General features: G+C 35.9%; 1 protein-coding gene across 3 annotated transcripts; it reads right to left on the bottom strand.

The window, feature by feature from the left end:
• Positions 1-6,813: 6,813 nt before the first annotated feature.
• pdgfbb (platelet-derived growth factor beta polypeptide b) lies at positions 6,814-20,996 on the bottom strand. Of its 3 annotated transcripts, none has more exons than XM_046866317.1 (7): positions 20,331-20,996; positions 16,062-16,158; positions 13,285-13,347; positions 11,168-11,361; positions 9,706-10,756; positions 8,820-8,962; positions 6,814-8,634 (listed from the first exon to the last, which is right to left on the bottom strand). In XM_046866317.1, exons 1-6 carry the CDS (start codon positions 20,397-20,399, stop codon positions 8,829-8,831), a joined length of 1,608 nt encoding a protein of 535 aa, XP_046722273.1. In that variant the 5' UTR covers positions 20,400-20,996; the 3' UTR covers positions 6,814-8,634; positions 8,820-8,828. The 3 variants fall into 3 exon arrangements, with proteins under 3 accessions (XP_046722273.1, XP_046722274.1, XP_046722275.1); XM_046866318.1 differs by having other exon boundaries at positions 8,815-8,962; XM_046866319.1 differs by having other exon boundaries at positions 16,066-16,158; positions 20,331-20,346.
• Between the last annotated feature and the right edge of the window lie 3 nt (positions 20,997-20,999).

The following is a 20,999-nucleotide window of genomic DNA, read 5'->3' on the forward strand; positions in this document are numbered from 1 at the left end:
GGCATTTTACAGCATGGTCTTTAAATCCATTGTTCAAAATGGGAGTGTGTGTGTGAGGATATGAGACAGAGAGAATGAAGAGAGAGAGATATTTATATATAGTGCAAGAGAGAGAGAGATGGAATCTCTAAGGACAGTATGTCCCTTGTCTTTTGTTGTAAATAAACACAGGAAAGCCAGAGCCTTTAAAAGGTGGCTTGGAAAAGATCAGTAAGACACTTATGTAACCATGAACGTCTGTATGCAAGCTTTCAGAAGCTCTGATGTGCGACTGTATGTGATTAAACATGCTACAAGCACAAACTGTACAAAATATGCATTGGGCTTGGGGTGGAATTTTATTTTTCATATGTTTATTGTTGATGACTCATAATCTCAGAAGAATCCAGAAGGTCTGCATTGTCAGTGTAAATCCTCTCTGCATCTTGTTTACTCATCTTGTTTACTCATCACCTATAATCTGCTAGTAACACATCAGACAAATCAGGTTATGGTATAATGAGCAGTTGCTGTACATTGTTCTAAAAAAACTCTTCAGATTTAATGTTTGACTATAATTATTACTATAAGGATTATTTAAATGGATACAGACTCCTTCACTGTATTTAAAAATGTAAATGCAAATAAATGAATATGACTGTCATACACACTTCTACACTACCTTTCTAGTATATCGACTTCGACACAATCTTTTTAGTCACCAATGCTGTTATTATTTTGAATATAATTTGTATCTATTATATATATATATATATATATATATATATATATATATATATATATATATATATATATATATATATATATTTATTTATTTTTATTACATTTTATTATCTCCTCCATTATAACAGTGTCTCATAATTAAAACCGAGTAAATATGTATATCCAGTTTCTTGTATAAATTTTTATTATTTTATTTAATATTTTCTTTTACTTCAAATTCCAATATCTGCAGATCTGTTCAGTAGTAAGTTTCAATTTTTCTTTATTTTTTTATTTCTTTGAAAAATTTTAACAGATTTCCTTTTTCAGCTATATTTTTATCATCTGCAAATTCAAACACTGTCACAACCATGTACTTTGATTATAAAGTTAAGTTCCATTTATGACAAAGTAGGAGCTTTTTCCTACATCTGGAAGTTTGTGCCCTAGAACATGTAATTTCTCACAAAGTCAGAGATTCTCTGAATTACATGAGCTATGGTATTGTATCTTCATTTCAGTTTAGTATCTGTTGGCAAAAGTAAAAATCAGTAATGGTGTAGGTTATTATTTTCAGGGTTTTATTTAAATTAAAACAATACATCATCAGTGTCTTTTTACTTTTTCCAGACTCTGTGATTTTGTGTAAAGAATAAAAGCTATTTAAACACCTTTTATATTTAGGAACATAATGAGGACAGTTTTCCCTGCACTAGACTGTCTATGTTTTCTGCCAACCTCAAGTGGTCTGAGGTGAAAAGTAGAAAGTTTGCAGTTTTCTTTAACGCAGTGTAAATATTTTCATAAATCCAGATTAAACTACAGGTTTGCAATTAACTTATTTTTTGTACAGTGGGGCTGCTTTTTTTAACAGTTTTTTCAAAACTCTTCACTCCCAAAGAAGCCAAACCTCTAAACTACACTTATTTCAAAAACTGGCTCCGTAATCCAAAATTAATACCCTTTAATCCCGTCTGATATTTGGCAACTACGAAAGGACATGGTGCAAATGGTAACCTTGTCTACAGATCCACGAAAGCTGGAGAGGATGCATCCATGTGCTTTTACTTTCCTTTCGTGACACCTAGTCGCAGTAGACCACACCCACTAACATAGAGTTTACAGGGGCAAGATTTGTTGTTATTATTGCTGGATGTGAATTGTAGTCACACTGTTAGTGTTTATAATGCTTTTGAAATAGTGCTTAGAGAGCAGATAAATCTGGAGAGAGAGAGAGAGAGAGAGAGAGAGAGAGAGAGAGAGAGAGAGAGAGAGAGAGAGAGAGAGAGAGAGACTAGCCTCTGTGTGATTTAGCTTCTATTAATATAACAGCTACACTTAAACCCTATAAAAATCCATATCCAGACTACAGGCAGGAATAAGACAAATCCTTTGTAGAAATCCTTTATAGCCTGAATAAAACTATTAGCATATATTGAATCCATGTATCACAAATCTCAATCATAGCTGCTACACATCACATCCATTGAGTACTATTGCTTGCACACATACAAGTGTATATAATTATGCAACATATATTAGTATTTACTTATTTTACAAGATTTTACAGCCACTAATACATAACTTTAGTCAGGTGCATATGTAGCTGCGCACACACACAAACACACACACACACACACACACACACACACACACCGCCCTGGTTATAAATAAGATAACAGGAAGATGCTGTGTGCTGCCGGTGGAGATAAAGATCTAATCTATTGTTAACGAGTGTGCATGTGCTGCTTATATGAAGGCCTGGGTGTGTGAAAGCAAACGCGCTTCCGTGTTCACTTAATTGTGCATACAAACATATCTTTGTGTGACAGTGTGCCACAAATAACACTGTCCAGCAGTTTAGAAGTCTGCCATGTGGCTCTTGGTCTCCATCGCCCACAATAAATATTTACACTGGCCAGGTGTGGGATTCAAATGGCCCTCACTGCTGAATATTTGGGATATGGACAGTAGTTCAAATCAAATAAAATTGTATTTCTTCTTCTTATGACTGTCCAATATGTTAACATATAGAAATAGAATATAAAAAAATTAAATACATAAAAATAAAGTATAAGAAGTATAAAAGTATATTTTACGTATAAAGTAAACTATAAAGTATGAAAAAAGAAGTTTTAAAACATACCTTCCTTAGTTCTCAAAATGGGCTCGTGAAGCATAGCCAGGGGTTTATTTTTTTATTTATTTGCCATAATAGGAAACTAATATTATTGCCATTATTACATTTATTATTGAGTTTAAACCAAAATTAGCCTGTTTGACTGGACACTGAGACTAAAATAATATATTAAATTGTTCTTTAGAACATCAGGAAACAAGCATCGTACCATCAGAGCTCTTGACAGACGTCTTACATAAGTCAGAATGTTAGTGGAATTAGGAGAATGTATTGTTCTTGCTCACATCAAAAAAGTCTTTGGATTAGTCGCGCGCCATCAAGTCACTAAAGAAGTAAAAGTCATACCAGGAAGCAGGATTACAGCAACCCAGATGACTTGAATAAAGCGTTCATTAATAACAGTATTGTTGTTTCACTTCAGAGCTTCATCCATTCCCACCTCCTGCGTTTTTTACAGCCAGCACAGTGGGGGTTGGGGGTGCAAAGTGTTGTGTGTGTGTGTATGCTGGGGGAGAAGAGACACAAAGCTTTGAGGCTGATTTTTCAACCGAGTGCTGAATGTCTCTACTCTCTGATGTTTGGAGAGGCAGAGTGAGAAGGATTAGAAGTAAACAACAGTATTCTGCAGCTGCACACTCACAACCACTATGGTTCCAGGAGGACTTACACAACTGTGTGTTGGAGCTTGTAACGAATATAAAGGCTATTTATTATGGTTCTATGATTGTAAATATAGCATGTGTGCAAAACCTCGTTTGTAAAAACAATTGGAATTTAGCAACTATCTCTGAAATGCTTTTACATCTGGGTAAAGCTACTGTAAACACAATATGACATTAAACCTCAATACTGCTCTCTTAACATTCTGTACTTTTGGAGAATCTTGGCTCTGTTTTAGTTTGTGCAGCTAACACTGCCGAGTCATTGATCAAGTCCCTTAAGGCTTACTAAGGCTACTCAATAGGGACCAGTCTTATTTGCATGCTATTTTGCATAATAAATAGCATAGAAACAAAAGCATTGAAGCTCAAACATCTCTGTTTAATTGCTAATACAAGAAAAGGTATTTGCTGTCCCTCTCTGTCTTCTCTGTACCAAGATCACTACATGATGTACATTGTTTGAATTTTGCTATCTCTGGTAGATGGTTGTTCTGTGTCTTTCCGTATCTGGATTACATTTGCTCATATGGCAGCCACTTTAATCCTAAACAATTTATAATTGGGATAATATGTGACAACTAGGTGTCAGATTCAGGCTCACAACCTCCCAATTAGTAAGTTAACCACTGACCCCAACTGCAATCTTACAGTTGTGAAAACACATTAAGAGACAATTCAGGGCCCAATAATGAGCAGTATGTAGACAATAGTAAAAGCACCAGTGGTGTACTGACCAATTATTGGATGCTGTTTTCTCAAAATAACAGATGCTTCCATAAGCAATGGAGACCGCATTGGACATTTACAAATCTCCACTAATTAAAACTAGTTAGCTAAAATTATGTTTATAATAATAATAATTAAATAACAAATATAATTCTGTTTACTTCCAGTGTGTGTATTTACTTGTACCTATATGTGCTCTTTATTTGTCGTATTCTGTGTATTTCTTTTTACAGCTTGTGTAAAACATTACACATGTTTTAGCATGCTAGCCAAAACAACATTCTTGTTGTTTGATATATACAAATATCGGTAGCTAGAAAGCTTCACAAATCGACTGACTCATTACTTTCCAAGCAATTAGAGAATGAATAAATGTTGTGTTAGAAAAAAAAAAGTTGTGGAAAAAGTGTCTGTTCAGCAAGAAAGAAGCCATAAATATATTTTGCCATAAATATCAGAAATTAATTGAATTCAATTCATTTTTATTTGTATAGCACATTTAACAATGAACATTGTCTCAAAGCAGCGTTACACAGATAATGTGGTGGTAAAAATGAATAAGATGCAATTCCTCTCACATGTCCTATTGAATTTATTTACACTGATACTCTTTTTCTGCAGCTTTTCCCTGAATGGCTATTGCTATTTGCTTTTTGTGTAGTCAGACTTCTTTCAAACTTAAGTCTTTTTGACAGGTTTGAGCTGGTGTAAAACACATGCATGCAGGTTTTCTGTGAATTATGACACATCACCTCTGACTCACAACAAGTCAGGAACATCATACTGTATTATGTTATTTTCTTCCATGACTCAATGTTCAAAATCTTTAAAATAAATGCATTGAAAAAAAAAGTAGGTTGAAGTTGATATAATCTAACATTTCACACTTGCAGGATTGTTTTTCTGGTTTTTTAATGGTTTGGAAGAATGTTGTGACTCGTGTTTGCCCTGATCCTGCTAAAATAGCCTCACTCCCCACCCTCGATATCCAACTCCTTAATATGATATCAGTATATTGTGTGTGGGATTACTGGTGCTCTGCATTCCACACTGTAGCCAGATGCAGACCGGTGGTGAGAGAATTTTTCAGTTTTGTTTTTAAAATAAATATGGCAATTAATTTTCCGAAAAGATATTTTCTTGAAACTAAAAATACATGAAAATACATTTACACAATTCAGTGTGCAACACAAATTAAAATAATAAAGATTTAAATAATAATCTGAAATTTGGATGCTTCAGGTTGCAATCTTACACTACCAGAATAACTTAGAAATCATTCCAAGATCAGCCTTTACCTGCATGTGCAATTGTGCTTTAGCCCACCTTGTCCTGTTTATAGATCACACACCATTATTCTGTTATTTTTTACCACAAGTTTGATTCCCATATTGGACTTGTCTACCATGATTTAATAAAGACTATTCACTGGCACATGCATCCATCTGTCCTCATGGCATTAACACAATAGGATATCTCACTTCCACTGTCACACTTCGATTGAGTTGTTTAACAGCTGTTAACATAATAGAATGGACACAAGTCTAATCAATTCAGTTTGTAATTATCTCTCAACATGTCTAGGATACTCCTTTACTGTCAAAACAAAATACTTTTTGCAGCAAACATTAGGGCATATTGTTTTACTGTCCTCAGGAGACATTTCCTAGACTAAATAAACGTTTACAGAGTCACAGGGAACTGTTTGCCTTAATATATTTGTCAGTAATAAGACCTTAGAACTCCGTAAATATTTGACGTACCCCTGCAGCCCCTATACCTTAGTAAAATTATCTAGACATTATGTCACTTTAATACCGCAATGTGGTACCCGCAAATTTTCTAAACCACGACTTCCGAACCGTGATTTATTGGGGGTTGACTGTATACTAATTCATAAATATAATATAATAATATAATTTTCTGTGTGCTGTATCCTCAAGGACCTTACCGATTTGAGATGCGTCAGTATATTAATCCTAGTCCCCACCTCTCCGTGCATTAACTAGGATCATCTGAGCAGACAGGGTCTGCTTTAGGCCAAGGGGGTGAACAGCACCGATACTGCCAAAGTGTTTTGTTTTAATCAGACTGTCTGGGACAAAGCTAATACACTCCTGTGTCGCTAACTGCTGAACTGGGCAAATGAGTGGGGCTCTGACAACGTCAAGTCAAAGTCAACAAAAATAAGAGGAAGAAAGATGTGGCATGAAGAGGGTAAAAAGAGACATAGAGGAAGTATGAGTAAAAGTATAAGTGTCATAGGCTTAATATTAGCAAATCAGTAAATCAAAGAAAAAACAAACATAAAAATTCGAAAAAGGTGATTATTTACATAAACTACACTTTCCAAGACATACAGAAAATGCTGGAACACATACAATTCAGCATAAAAAATTATAATGGACATGGATTTAGATATATAAATTTTTAGTTTAAATGTAATTTAAACAGTAGAAGTGTTCTGTGCTTAGCTTTGAAATATGCTTATTCCATATTTCTATTGCAACTAAATAGTCAATTAAAAGTCAGGAAATGCATACATGTAAAAAAGAGACTTGTAAATACAAATGTAACTTTAGCTCAGGTTATTTTAGTTCTTTATTCAGATTTTTTTCTGTGGTGCAAAACACTTCCTCACAAACAACAGGAGATGAAAATAAACAATTTGCAGATACACCTTTAACAGAATGCCGAGAAACAAATAAGTCAAATTAATGAAAAGACATTAATCCCAAAGCAAACATAGGAGAATAAATAACATTAATGGTAAAGCTGTTTCCTTATCATTACATAGCACCGTCATATTTTTAAGAGGTCCATATTAATACAATAAAATTGCAAGCTTTAATTTGCCATCTGAGAATTTCCAGTGTTAGCAGTCAAATTAAATAAAAAATTAAACTTAAATAGGAAAAAAGTTAAAACAGTATTGTTGCAGTGTTAATGAATTGTATATGATTTATTAAGTGGTTGTGATATTGAATTATGTTTAATAATCAAGACATATTGGAAACACTGTTCAAAACAAAACATTTGCCTAGATCATGTCCCTTCTCTTTTTTCCACTTTTCTCATTGGGAATGAATGAATACAATTTAAACACTTGTGTTAAAAAACTTGTGTTACAACTAGATGAGGAAAAGCTGTCCAATATTTCTCAGACCCTGACATCTCTACCAATAAAAGGGGTTTCCTTAAGGCATCTTTGCATAGTTAATGGTTCTAAGCTACCTAATGGGTGCTCTACATAGCACACTTGTAGGATGGAGAAACTATTGGTTTTACACTGTGGTTTCAGTGGATGGACAGAATTACAACAATCATTCTAATCGCCAGTGCATTAAATATAGTTAGAAGAGAAACTGAATAGGCCAGGTGGGTGGAATATTAAATTGATTGGATGGTAGCTCTCTGTTCTAGTGTCTTTAAACATTACAAGTTTCTTCAACACTCTTTATCAATTCAAAACGGCGAAAAAGATCCTTCAGGCTCCTCAATTAATTTAAGCAATTCTCTAAAACAGTATGTTCTAATCTACAAAAAATATAATCTCTAATTCTCAAAATGCTTTTCATTCCCCAGATCATCTCTTTAGCACAAACATTTAGTCAATTATTTTCATGTTACAGAACATCTAATAAGGAGCCACTTAAAAGAACTACAAAATAAGTATTTTTATTCTCTTCTATAGTTTCTTACATTTCTGTTTCTATATGCCAGTGTTTTAATTCCAAAGAGTTTCAGATCAGTCTTTATTCTTTCAGCAATCTTCTGCAGACTCATGTTTTTAAATCCAGAAAATATTTACCTTAAAATCTCCACATTGTGGATCTTCTAAACGTCTTTTCCATTTGAATGAGCTTCTTGATTAACATTATCTAAGAGTTCAGAAAACTTCTGAACCAGTCTCTTTTATTTCTGTGACTTTCCACAGACCAGTCCCATTCATTCCAAACTTCCAGTGTTTTTGTTTTATTCTTGACTTCTAGGCAAGTCCTTTCCTCAAAGTTTCAAAGACATTCCCAAGCCTACCTCCTCAGTTCCACTGTTCCGCAGAGTCATGGCAGGTTTCCAAATGTGAGCATAACTTAAGAAAAGGACATCAGAGTAGTTTTGAGGAGTTCTAGCTACTAGTGGACAGACAGTCTGAAACCAGGGTAAACCTTATGTTTGTCCTAATGTCTTCTGTCCCCTTTAATAACAACACTGTTATTTATATCAGGGGAATATGGTAGGAATGTAGCTCTGCCCCTAGATCTCTGCCAAATGCAGACTCTCCCAGGGTTACTGCAAGATGATTAGTACTAGAGGCTGTGGGGCTCCATGGACAGGAATACTTGAATAAATTATATTATTTAGGATAGTGCAATAATAAGAACAAGTACTGCACCTTGCACACATCTACAAGAGAGAACACAGAAAAAGAGGAATTACATACCTGACTATAGTAAGTTATTCCTGATCCCTGCAACTTTTACAATAGTGTTCATCGCATAGGCATACACTGTTATAGGGTTCTATAATAATGTATATAGAAACCTTTTCTCTAGAATTGCAAGTATAAACGGGTGTGTTATGTACCTCACCTGTGCTTGCTACATGAGCATGGCCCTCATGACAGCCTTGCTTATGCGATTGCGGTGTTTCCTCGATCTCTTTGGTGGACGAGGGGGCAGTCGGGGTGGTGTGTGTGGAGTGGACAGTCTGACTGGAGTAGTCGTTCTGCTTTCTAAGAATGCAACAAAGACAGAGAGATCACGTACTAATATTAGCTCTTAAAAATTATAAGTACACTTATAAGTAGCACACAGGGCAAGAATGATGAAAATTTCATAAAAGCTAATCCGCTTAGCATACATGACTTTAATGATTAGCAATACAATTTACTGGACAAATGGGTGTAGACAATTGCTTACAGGCAAGTTTAACACTATGCAATTATATGATTGCATTCAAGTGCCTTCAAAACCCATTTTCTCATTTCTCATGCTCCTGTTCAATACAAAATCAGAGAATAAGAAAAATATGTGCAGGATTGTCTGTTCTGGAAAGAGATATACTTAACTGAGGTGAAGTATAAAAATAGAAGCTAGTTTTCTATACTGCGTGCCACAAAATTCATGGTGTGTTAGTTTTGATCATTGCTTTGGTTTTTCTGTTCCTAGTAACCATTTTGGTAAAGCATCATAAATGTGCTTAATTTTTGCCTGCTTATTAGCTTTCTTTCTCAGTGCTGCACTTAATAGTCATAGAGTGGTTTCACACTACTCAATTAGTTTGTAAGTATATCAAACATTCTTGAAAAATAATGAAGCCTCCATAACCACTCTCATACTAAGGAAAACGTATTGCTGAGCTGTCACATTATGTGATTAACAGTAGCAATCAAACTGGTGTTGGGGTAGTTACTGTGCCCCAGATTATTTTTTAAGTGAGAACTGAGTTAAATATGTCATGAGCCAAGTCAGTTACCTGTTCGTTGTGTAGTTGTATGTGTTTGCTGAGGTTTGTGGTGCATCGGGTGCTGTTTTTGGTCCTCATGTGGACTGTTTTGTGCTTTCAGGAAATGTTTGAGCTTTTCTTCATCGAGACGCTTGTGAAGTAACAGCAGCTCCTCTTTCTCCTCCTCCAAAGCCTTAATTTCCTTCAGCAAAGTGGACCTGCTTCTGATCCCCTCTGTCTCCTCTTGAGTGCTCTCCATTTCTGGGGTCTCATTTCCCTTGGTCCTTACACTAGGTTCTTTTTCTGCATTAAAGCCATGGCCTTGCTTCTGATTGGTTTTCTCAGCAGGTTTAGAAACCATTGTCTGATTAGCTTGCCCAGCGTGTGCTCCACTGTGAGTCTGATTCTGGGTGGTCTCCATTTGGGAAGTAGTATGATTTTTGTGTACTTGACTGTTCTTGGCAGTCTTGCTCAGCTCTGTGCATTGTATTGTCTCAGATTCATGCTGTGGAATCTGATTGGTTATTTCAGTGGGATGGACCCCTAATGACTGATTAATCAGCCTATCATCATTTATTGTACTGTTTGTTTGTACACCTTTGTCTCCTGTCTCTCCCACTTTTTCACTTGCCCTCAATACATTATGTATTATTAAACCTGTATTTTCTTTGTTAATGTGACTGGGTATAGGATTTGCCTGTCTCTCAGAAGACCAACCCTTGGTGTCATTGGAGCTGGAGTTACTCTTCCTCCCATCTCCAAATGAATAACCTCTGCTCATTCTTAGTTGCGTATTGTTATGGCTCCAGGCATCTTGTCCATTCTCCAGAGGTGGCCAGCTGTGGCTTAGCAGATCCTCTAATTTAAGCCTCTGGTTGGGTTTAAGCTCATCTCTCCGATGAAGCTCATCTTTAAAACGAGGTTTACCCGAACGATCTCTTGCTTCTTGTTTGCTAGCAGTAGACTTTCTGCGGGAGGATGGACGAGGAACAGCTTGACAGCGGCACTCCACATGATCATTAACTGAGACTACAGCTTTGTTGTAAACTGGGCGCATGTTCATGTACTGGATCTTCATAACCTAGACCAGACAAGGGATCATCTTAGCATGTTTGAATAAATAGTTATTGCAAAGTGATAATCACAGCTGTTAATATATAAGGTGTGACATTTGTATTGTTTATGACTTTAATGTTGTTTGTTTAAGAAAATGTGTTTAGTATGCATAATTAATCTTTAATTTATTATTATTAATTTTTTTTTAATAAATGATTATGATGATGATTATATTTATTATTAATCTAAGTTGCTCAATATCAGTCATTTAATAAACTAAAGGAGCCAAAACGTATGATCACAATGAAACTTTATTTAATATTTATTTCTGTAAAGCTGCTTTTGGACAATGTCCATTGTTAAAAGCACAACATAACCACAATGAAATCATTTAAATATAAAAGCTAGTAGAATATGAATATATCTGTGTGTGTACCTGTAGATAGCGTGTGTGAGTGAGTACAGCGACACACTTCAGGTTTTTTGTGTTGCAGCAACCAGAGCATCTCTGCACCTCCACACATGGCGGCCACAGCAGAAAGTTAGCATTGCTACGGTCTAGCATAGAGCGGGTTACCTCCATGACCTCTGTCCTCACTTTACACTGGGCTTGCTGTGCAGGCTGAGCATCTACAGAGGAATGCACAGGAATATTATAAATACTTATGCAAAAAGGTTAAAATACATAAGACACTATCACGAAAGCAAACTGTATTCTTCAAATAACTAGAAGAGAATTGGATTTGTAATGCTTTAAGTCCTCGGTCAGGGAACCAACCCCAGCTACTCTTAGTGCCGGTCCCAAGCCCGGATAAATGGGGAGGGTTGCGTTAGGAAGGGCATCCAGCGTAAAAACATCTGCTAAATCAAACATGTGGATGATCCGCTGTGGCGACCCCTGATGGGAGAAGCCGAAAGAAAGGTTTTTTTTAAAGTCCTGATGAGGTAAAAGTTCAATCCTAAGGAGTAACAAAAAAATAATCCAATTGGGGTCCAGAAGTTTGAGACAATATTTTAAATATGGGGTTTTAGAATTTAGAAATATTTAAAACAAGTGAAGATTCTATATATGCTCTATATATAACTTTGTGATACTGGCCATGCTCCCTGCTACATACAAAAGGTCAGATTTTTTAAAAATCTTTTTAGTTTTATTTGGTCTAAATTTATCGTAAGGGATTGCAATTGTGAAGTAAATGCAAGGTCAACTGCACAATGTCCTTAAAGCAAAAATGGAGGACACACCAAATACTTTGAAACAATGCAGTTCATGTAAATACACACACACACACACACACACACACACACACACACACACAAAATGCATTTCTCAGTGAGGTGGAATAATTCATCCTATAAGAGCGAGAGAAATTTGCCATTCTGTCTAAGTTAAAGTGGTATATTCTCTTTCCCCTGTTAATCAGAGCAATGTGGTTCAATCATGGGTTACTATGAGCTCATGAATGTGAAAGAGGGCAGATATTTCTTTCCGTTAATTGTTTAGCTGGCTTCATGTATCATAGAGGAAGTACATGATATCCATGTTAGAGGAGGCACATTAAATAGTGTTTCAGTGATAAATGTTTCTTAAAACTTTAAAGTTTGCTGTAGGCTAAAAAAAATACAAGTTTGAATAAAACAAAAACTTTCTTTCGGCTTCTCCCATCAGGGGTCGCCACAGCGGATCATCCGCATGTTTCATTTGGCACGTTTTTACATGTTTTTTCCCCATTTATCCGGGCTTGGGACAAAAAACGAAAATGTAATTATTTCCCCTAAAAGAATTCAACAGCACTAAATTGGTTTTCCCAAACCATACCAGTTATCTTGTCTCTTGTATGTATGTAAATATTTAATAACATTGTACAAATACTAATAAGAAAATGTTGTCGAAGCTGCACTGAACTGTATTAAATTAAGTCAAAGTGAAAGTGGCTGATTCAGTTAGAAAACAGAGATCTCGGAGGACAAGCTCTTTCAATTAAATAAGCAGCCAGGAGGTAGAACAGATGCATCAGAATACATTTTGTCTTTTAAAAAGAGCTCACTCAGCACTGGCACTAATGCCCTGCCACTTTACATGGATGCTCCACATTTTTCTCTGTCATGATCGGGACAGTGATTTGATATAACTCCCTTAAAAACACCTTTACCTCACTGATTGACAAGTTCAATTTGCTGATTTGGGGGAATGAGGTAATGGCGCTTAGTATGATGGAAAGGCTCTTATCACTGAGATGAAGGCACCAGCCAAACACACGTTTGCACAAGCACGTACGCACTCACACACAGAACCACGGGTCAAGCAGGCAGCTAGCATCAGCCATTCGCTCAGACCCAAATGGATTTTTAAAACAACCTCTGAGGATTCTTCACAAGATTTATTGTCAGCCATCTCCATGATTTATAGCTGCCACAAAATCTTAATCAGAAGCTTAAAAAACAAGTGTGAAACAAGTGAAAAAACATGAGAATGACAGACAAAGAAAGATTTAGAGAGATAATAGCAGAGAAAAAAAACAATATATAAATAACATGCTGCCTGAAACTTACCCAGAAGGCTTCTTGGCAGCCGGTTGTTGGTGTTGTTGGTATTGCTGCTTTCTGGATCATCATCTGCGATTAAAAAAAGAGATCAGCTTCCATATTAATCTGAGTGATACTATCTTGACAACATTTATTATGACTTCTATGTTTGCCTGCATGTCCTTCAGCAGTTAGCACTGTAGCAATATTTCTGTTATAGTCTGTTATATAGGCTGTGTGTGTGTTTAGTTTGCTAAGTCCATAACCTGCCCTTATAAATCTATTAAGGGAACACAATGTACTCTATAAAAATAGTGAATGGTGCATGGTACTGCTCTGTTCTGATCTTACAGGCATGATACACACAGACAAGTCTTCTCTTACATGCTTTACTCTGAATGCACATATAACTGCATACATTTCCATACATGAATACACTATAGTAAATAAATAAGTGAATAAGTTTAGTATTTGAACAAATCAGACTGATAGCGGGCCTAATAATAATGTGAACATTATTAAGCATATTAGCTAAATAGAGAAGAAGCAGATTCTACTTCTCACATATACATTACAACACAATAATATTCCTTGGCATTAATGAGAATTTGTATGATATGCAGTAACAAATCTTCATTGGAAAATGTAATAGTGTGTTAGAGAGGTGAAAAGAAAACAGGAATAAAACAAAATAAAATGTGTTGTTTTAGAAAAAGAATCAGCAGCAGGTGACTTAATGTGTAAGTGTTTTAGTTTTTCTATACCACAGCAATTAGTCAACAGTGTGCTAATTTCAGTTAATTAAAGAACACATTAAACTTTTTATCCATTTATGGTTACATTTACTGTCATGGCATGTCCCTGAAACAAGTCCTTGATATCAAATGGGCCATTAAATAATTTTGTTGTCAATTAATGCCCGTTGACACTTCAGCTTCTGGCACATAACTCTGTGGAAAGGTCATTCAACTGCATAATGACAAACAAAAATCAAACCAAATGACACAGGCTTATAGTCACAACATTATTATTATTATTATTATTATTACTATTATTATTATTATTAGTATTATTATTATTATTATTATTATAAGTAGTAGTAGTAGTAATAGTAGTAGCAGTTGTAGTAGTATGTTTAGTGTAAATTATATAGAAACAGAACAGCCAATTGTGTTAAACATAGTGGCCTATTTGATCAGTAAGATTAATCTCCGTTTTTCCAACAGCAGTAATTTAACTGAATTGAAATATGATTCTGGATACACATTTAATTCTTCAAAATAGTTAAATTGTGATCTTTTTACATTTTTATTTAGTTAAACGTTCTACAATTTGTTAATTCCTATTCCACAGCCAGCTCTTTCACTGCTTATGTCAAGTTCTTGGGCAGCATGACACTCTGGGTTTTTCCCCCAGAGCTATCCACTCTTCCATGTACATGAATTTATAGACACCCTTGTTTAGCTGGTGGTTACTACATTGTTAGGATACAAAGCCACACTTCTAAAAAGATAAGTCTAATGTTTTTCTTTTATGTCACTCAGGAGTCACAATTTGCCTTATTTTATGTACATGTGTTTTGTTTATAATAACTATAGACTCTTGTTTCCTCAGCAGTCTCTTTTATGGTTTTTGTACAGTGTAACTGAAAACTCCTACATCTTGAAGTCTTTCCCATGGCAGAAAATATAAAGTTAGAGCTTTTAGTATCTCTGTTTGACACTGTCCTTTCTCTACACATCCCGAGGCATACTGAGGTTGCACCAGCTCCAGTCACGTCCAACCTCATGAAGACTGTGGACCTTTAAAGAAGTAGATGCCAACCTTGCAAACATCCCGAACCATCTAGAGACATACCAGCGCTATTTGGATCCCACTTCATGTGGAGTTTGGACATTGGACCTTTTTGAGTGTTTAAAGGCTCTGGCATGGAGAAGCTGGTGTTGGATCTATGATGGTCGCAAATGTTGAGCTATTTTATGAGTTGCTCAGTAGCTCCTGGATCCATAACCTCAAATGACTGTATAAGACTGTAGAAAGGACATTACTCATAATCTTACATTCCAGTGCTCATGTTAGTTCTCACTCTCCAGTGTTCTGTATTGTTTAAAGATTATAATCACACTCTTGATATCACCCAAATGAGGATGGGTTCCCTTTTGAGTCTGGATCCTCTCAAGGTTTCTTCCTCATAACATCTAAGGTTGTTTTTCCTTGACACAGTCGCCATGGCTGCTCATCAGGGAAAAATACACATCGTTCACGTTAACTGTTATCACATTAATATTTATTATTGTAATTAAATTATAACAATTTTGTATCTGTATATTAAGTAATGTTTCCTGTCTGCTAGAACTACTTTTAGAACTGCCGTTACAGAAAGTAATGAAAAGAGCTGTGGTGCAAGAGTAATGTCAGTAAATACGTATTCTGTTAGTTTTTACTACATTTATGTTTTTAATAATGAAGACAAAAAAACAGTTGCATTGGAACCACAAATCTGTTTGATTTCACCAGCAGAGTAAGATTTTGTTTACTGAAAAATTTTTTTGCTGCATGTTCTGTTTTACATGATAGTTTTTTAATGGAAATATGTCATGTATTTTTTATAATTTTGTTTACCTTTAAGACTGTGTTTCATCTCAGCTGATGTGCAGCTTTACTGTACCTTCATGCTAGACATAATGCTTATTAACTGCAACATTACTTAACAGAGAGCACCGACTATGAGGAAAAAGGCATGAATAGGGCTAATGTAAAACAGTATGTGAAAAAATTTATTTATTTGAAAGGAGCAGATTTACCTACGGAGTCAGAGAGCAACATCAGCTGCAGATCTTCTGTAGAGGAGACAGAGCTGCTCTTCACCAGCTCAGCCAGAGCTACAGGGAGAGGATCTCTCTAGTAGATAGAGAAAAAGAGAGTTAGAGAGATCAAGAGAGAGTGGGTGAGAAAGAAAGAGAGAGAGAGAGAGAGAGAGAGAGAGAGAGAGAGAGAGAGAGAGAGAGAAAGACTTATCAACTGTAAATATACTGTATAACCAAACACATTGTCTCAGACCCTAAACTAAACAAAGGTATATGTGATGCTTGTAGATGTTTGTGTGTGTGTTAAGGTGTTTGTTTCTACACACAATACTCATACACAAGTGTGTAGGTAAGTAAAGGAAGCTGGTTTGTCTCAGTTGCACAAGGACTCTCTTCATAGCATGGGTCCAGACAGAGGCCACTGGGTGACTATTGCTCTTACTCATATGGCAGCACTTAATGGAGACATAGGACAGGAAAAGGGGGCAGGGAGGAAGTGGGGGATGGACAGATGAAGAATAGAAGTAATATCACTGAGAGATATATATGAGGATAAAAGAGTGGCTGTATTCTTAATCACCAATGTGGCTGATTTATTATTTCACTAGTTGTTGAAGCAGCATACAAAGCTGGAGATCACCAGTTCTGTGCCTCATGCACTTTTCTCCTTATCTCTTTATCTCAAGAGTGTGTTCCTGAGTGTTCATAATTGCTGCTGGCCATTAAGACCCGTTGACATTTCAGCTTCAGGCACATACCCATGTGGGATGAGACAGGTCATTCAACTGCATAACCACCAAAAAGTCCAACCAAACAACACAGGCTCATAGTCACTACCTTATGATTCTCCTAATAATGATTATTGGTTTCAAAATATATATCTAAGGTTAAATATATAGACACAAATCAACCAACTGAGCCTACTGGCCAATTAGATCAACAAAAAAAATCAACAATACAACTAAAACCAACAATACAACTCAATGAAAATGTGATTGTGCATCCAGAAATGTAAAAATATATCTTCAAAATATTTGAGCTACTTTTCTCTGGCATTTAATTCTCCGTCTTTTTGCTACTTTTGTCTTTATCAATACCCAAACAGCACCAGCTTTTCCATGTCATGTATAGAGGTAAGGTCTAACACAAGTTCTAACCCCCTTCCACATACACAATCTTGATTTGGCTAGTCTCACTTTGATTGACAACAGAGATTTATTTTATATACAAACACACAATCTCTGGAAGATGAGACAAAGGCTTTTCTTTTGCATTTCAAAGTGATAATAGCCATAAACCATATAACATTAGCTAAATTAATAATCAAGTTGTCAGACATAATTAGGTAGTATTCTCTCACTGGGTGGTAGTGGTGATCTTCTGGATGTTTACTAGCATTATAATATAATATTGACATAAATTGTAATGCTTATTTTTATGTAAGTGATCTCTTGTGTACAATGAAGCATTAAGTCTTAGATATTTTTGTCACTTTTTGTAACCTTTATAAATACATATAATATGTGTGTCCAGTGGTGTCCTATGAAATAAATGTACTGATATAATGATATTTTCACAGCTGGATATTCAGTTCAGTAAACCTGCCTTTTTACTTGTATTTATTTTTAGAAAAAGACTGGGACACTCCTGTCTGGAAAAATTTAATGTTTTAAAAACAGAAGGGTAAAAAAAGCATTTAATTTCAATTGGGACAATGTATATCCTGTATCTGATGTTGTGAAAGATCATGTATATACCTCGACAAATATAGAGAAGGAAATAAAATCCAGTAATAGCTGGCTTACTTTAAACTGTGACCAATAGTTTGAGGATGAAAAAAAATCCTTTTATGCAGTGGGTATACTACTGTGTGGTAGATGTGGATATAAATTCTCGTGGTAGCTTATGAATTTCCACAGAAACATTTGAGTACCGTGTGTAGTTTTTTTAGGATACAACACTGTCTCAAACCATTAGAGTTACCGTCCCACATTCATTTTGTGTACACTAAAGTTGCTGGTGTAAGATTTTGTATGCAAGAAGGTAGAACTAAATAAGCACTTTACTATCGAAAAAGAGCACACATTCATGGACCTTTTATAATTTACTGTCTATTCAGAAACTTACTGTATGAGTGCTGATGTATGCACTAAATTCGATTTGGATAAAGCATGACATTAGTATAGACTATCCTAAACTTCACTGCTTTATTTGTAACTAATCAATTTGAAAGAAATAATTTTGACACTAACTTTGCAGAGCTTTGGAACAATTTTTGCCAGTCACTATAGCTCAAAATTCTGCCTTCTTGTTGAGAAACTGTGGGAGGCATACTTTAAGGAAAAAGTACTTTGGAAGGTACATCATAATTAGATATGGAAAATGTGTACAGAACACATACCCTTAATAACCAACACATCAAAAAAATCAAATATTATCTATGTTTTCACCTTGATTTTGAAATAAGGCCAATTTCATTCTCTCTTGGTGTGAATGAATATTATCTTCTCAGCAAATTTCTCCCAAAAAAAGAAAATAAAATAAAAAGAGATTTTCTAAAAATTGAATTTCCCCCTTTAACATATATATATATATATATATATATATATATATATATATATATATATATATATATATATATATATATGCTACAACTTACCACTTTGACTAAATATGAATTAAGCAACCACCAAATTTATACACGTTAGCTGACATTATAAACCTAATAAAGCATGCCCTCACTTAGCTTTAGTTACAGTACTGCATAATTTGTCTTCCCATAAACATTTTCCATCTGCATTATAAAACATATAAAATGGTGTTCTTACTAGGGGATTTCCTAAAAGTATACCTCAAAGTGCAGACACACATTTGTAGTCAAAGAGGCTAAAATACACACTGCCTGAAGCTATTGGATCTGCCTTAAAGATAAAAAAAAATGCATGTTGCAAAAAAAAAAAATCTATCCCCCACTAAAAAAGCCCCAACTAAAACACCCCTACCCACGACATACAACCCCCTACCCCCCCAGCACCACCACCACCACCACCACCACCACACACACACACACACACACACACACACACACACACACACACACCCCCACCCACACACACAAACACACACACAAACCCATCAACCCATGCCCTCCTTAGGCACACTGTAACACAACTCCAGTTAAAAAAGACTTACTCCCTGGTTTGAAACAATAAAATCCTAGGTAAGGCTAACAAATCATAAGATCTTTTTTTTTTTACGGCTCTTCATAATAATGTCCTCTTTGGTATGGGGAGATGTGTACATACTGATTTCACTTGGTACTCAAATAACCCCTGTGTTGAATAGCTGTCACTTACGTTTTATGCACTGTCATCTGATCAATGTGACTAATGTGGTGCTCTATACAGATTATTTTCCAAACAGAATGTCATATAAACTCCTTTACCAATGTGCAACAAGGTAAAACAAGGTTTTGGGTTCCTCTGTGATAAAAACATTTCTTTTATATAGCTACAAATATAAAAGAACAAAACAAAGAAGTAATGGCATGGATCAAATTATTTCTGAACCCCATTTTGCAGCACACACACTCACATACACAAATATCACAATCCGTCTGATGATTGTACACTGACATAATTAATAATGAAACCAATTAACGGAATTCCTGTGCATAAATCTAACCTTAACTTCATCCATAGTCTCAAAGATCATTCCTCCTCATGAAAAAGATCACTTCTGACATGTCCCCACAAAATCACAACTGTCACATAATTGCATGGACATTGCATTCTCCCTCAACTATAAAAGCATGATCACATTCCCTCAACCTAAGCAACACTTAATCAGTTATTCTTGAATACTTTTACAAAGAAATGTGAATGTTAAGGTGCACCGGCTACGTTTTTGTAACAATTTCTAAACAAAAAATACTGACGTCACTAGTAATGAATCTGCTCAAGCCTCTTTTTCAAAGTTTTACTAAAATCTTATTTAGTGGTGTGATAGCAGTACGCTTTAACACACAAGTCCTTAATCTGTGTCATATTTAAAAATTATTAAGTGTTTCGGTATTGTATCGGTTCCGATACTAAGGATCGAACTCAGTGCACCCCCAAAATAACATCCTGTGAGTTTTCTTGTTTAGCATTGAGAGTAATTATTCAGTGATAGACGTTTGCAAACATTGCTCCTGCTATAAGAATAGATGGTTAAGAGAGACTGCTATGCAAAAAAAATAAATAAATTTAAAAAAAGGTCTCTTACCTCTGCGCCGCCGAAACGCAGACACGCCGCGAGCAGCAGCGCGCGCAGCCAGCAGAGCCCAGTGCACATCGCTCCGCTGCATTGAGAGGCGCGCGCGGCCCGCTTGATTCCCTTTGCTCTGCTCAGCACTCTGAGCGCGGGACAGCGGCGCGCGAGCACACGGCCGGTCCAGACGCACGCCGGCTCGCGCGGGACACGCAAACTTCCACTCAGAAAGCAGACGCGCGGATTATTCTCCACGGTCTCTGGAGTAGTCTGTCTACTGTTATACTTGAAGCTGAATGCAAAAATCCGGAGGGGAAAATTCAGCAGGAAACTCTGAATAGACTATAAAACACGCCAATACTGAGCTATAAACTAAACGGCTTGTTTTTTCCTCCTTTCTACTTTTGTAAAGTAAAGCAAAGTTACAAGGTCTTGCAAAATCTTCAGAGCTATGCAGATTCCTGCTCTTAAAGTCCACTCTCGGCTGATGCTCAGTGTTTTATACACTTCCCTCTGTAGCCCTCACTACATGCTGCATGACGCACCAGCATCCACTTGTACTCCTTTTCGTCGTATTTGACTCCATTGAAAACGTTTTCTTCTCTATTCCTTGGAGGCTTATCAGTCTGCGTCGTTGCGCGCGTGTCAACCCCACTGACTTGATTACGGTGAGCTCGAGCGCTT

Source organism: Silurus meridionalis, chromosome 14 (genome assembly GCF_014805685.1).
Source record: "Silurus meridionalis isolate SWU-2019-XX chromosome 14, ASM1480568v1, whole genome shotgun sequence".
In the NCBI taxonomy this organism is placed as follows: Eukaryota; Metazoa; Chordata; class Actinopteri; order Siluriformes; family Siluridae; genus Silurus; species Silurus meridionalis.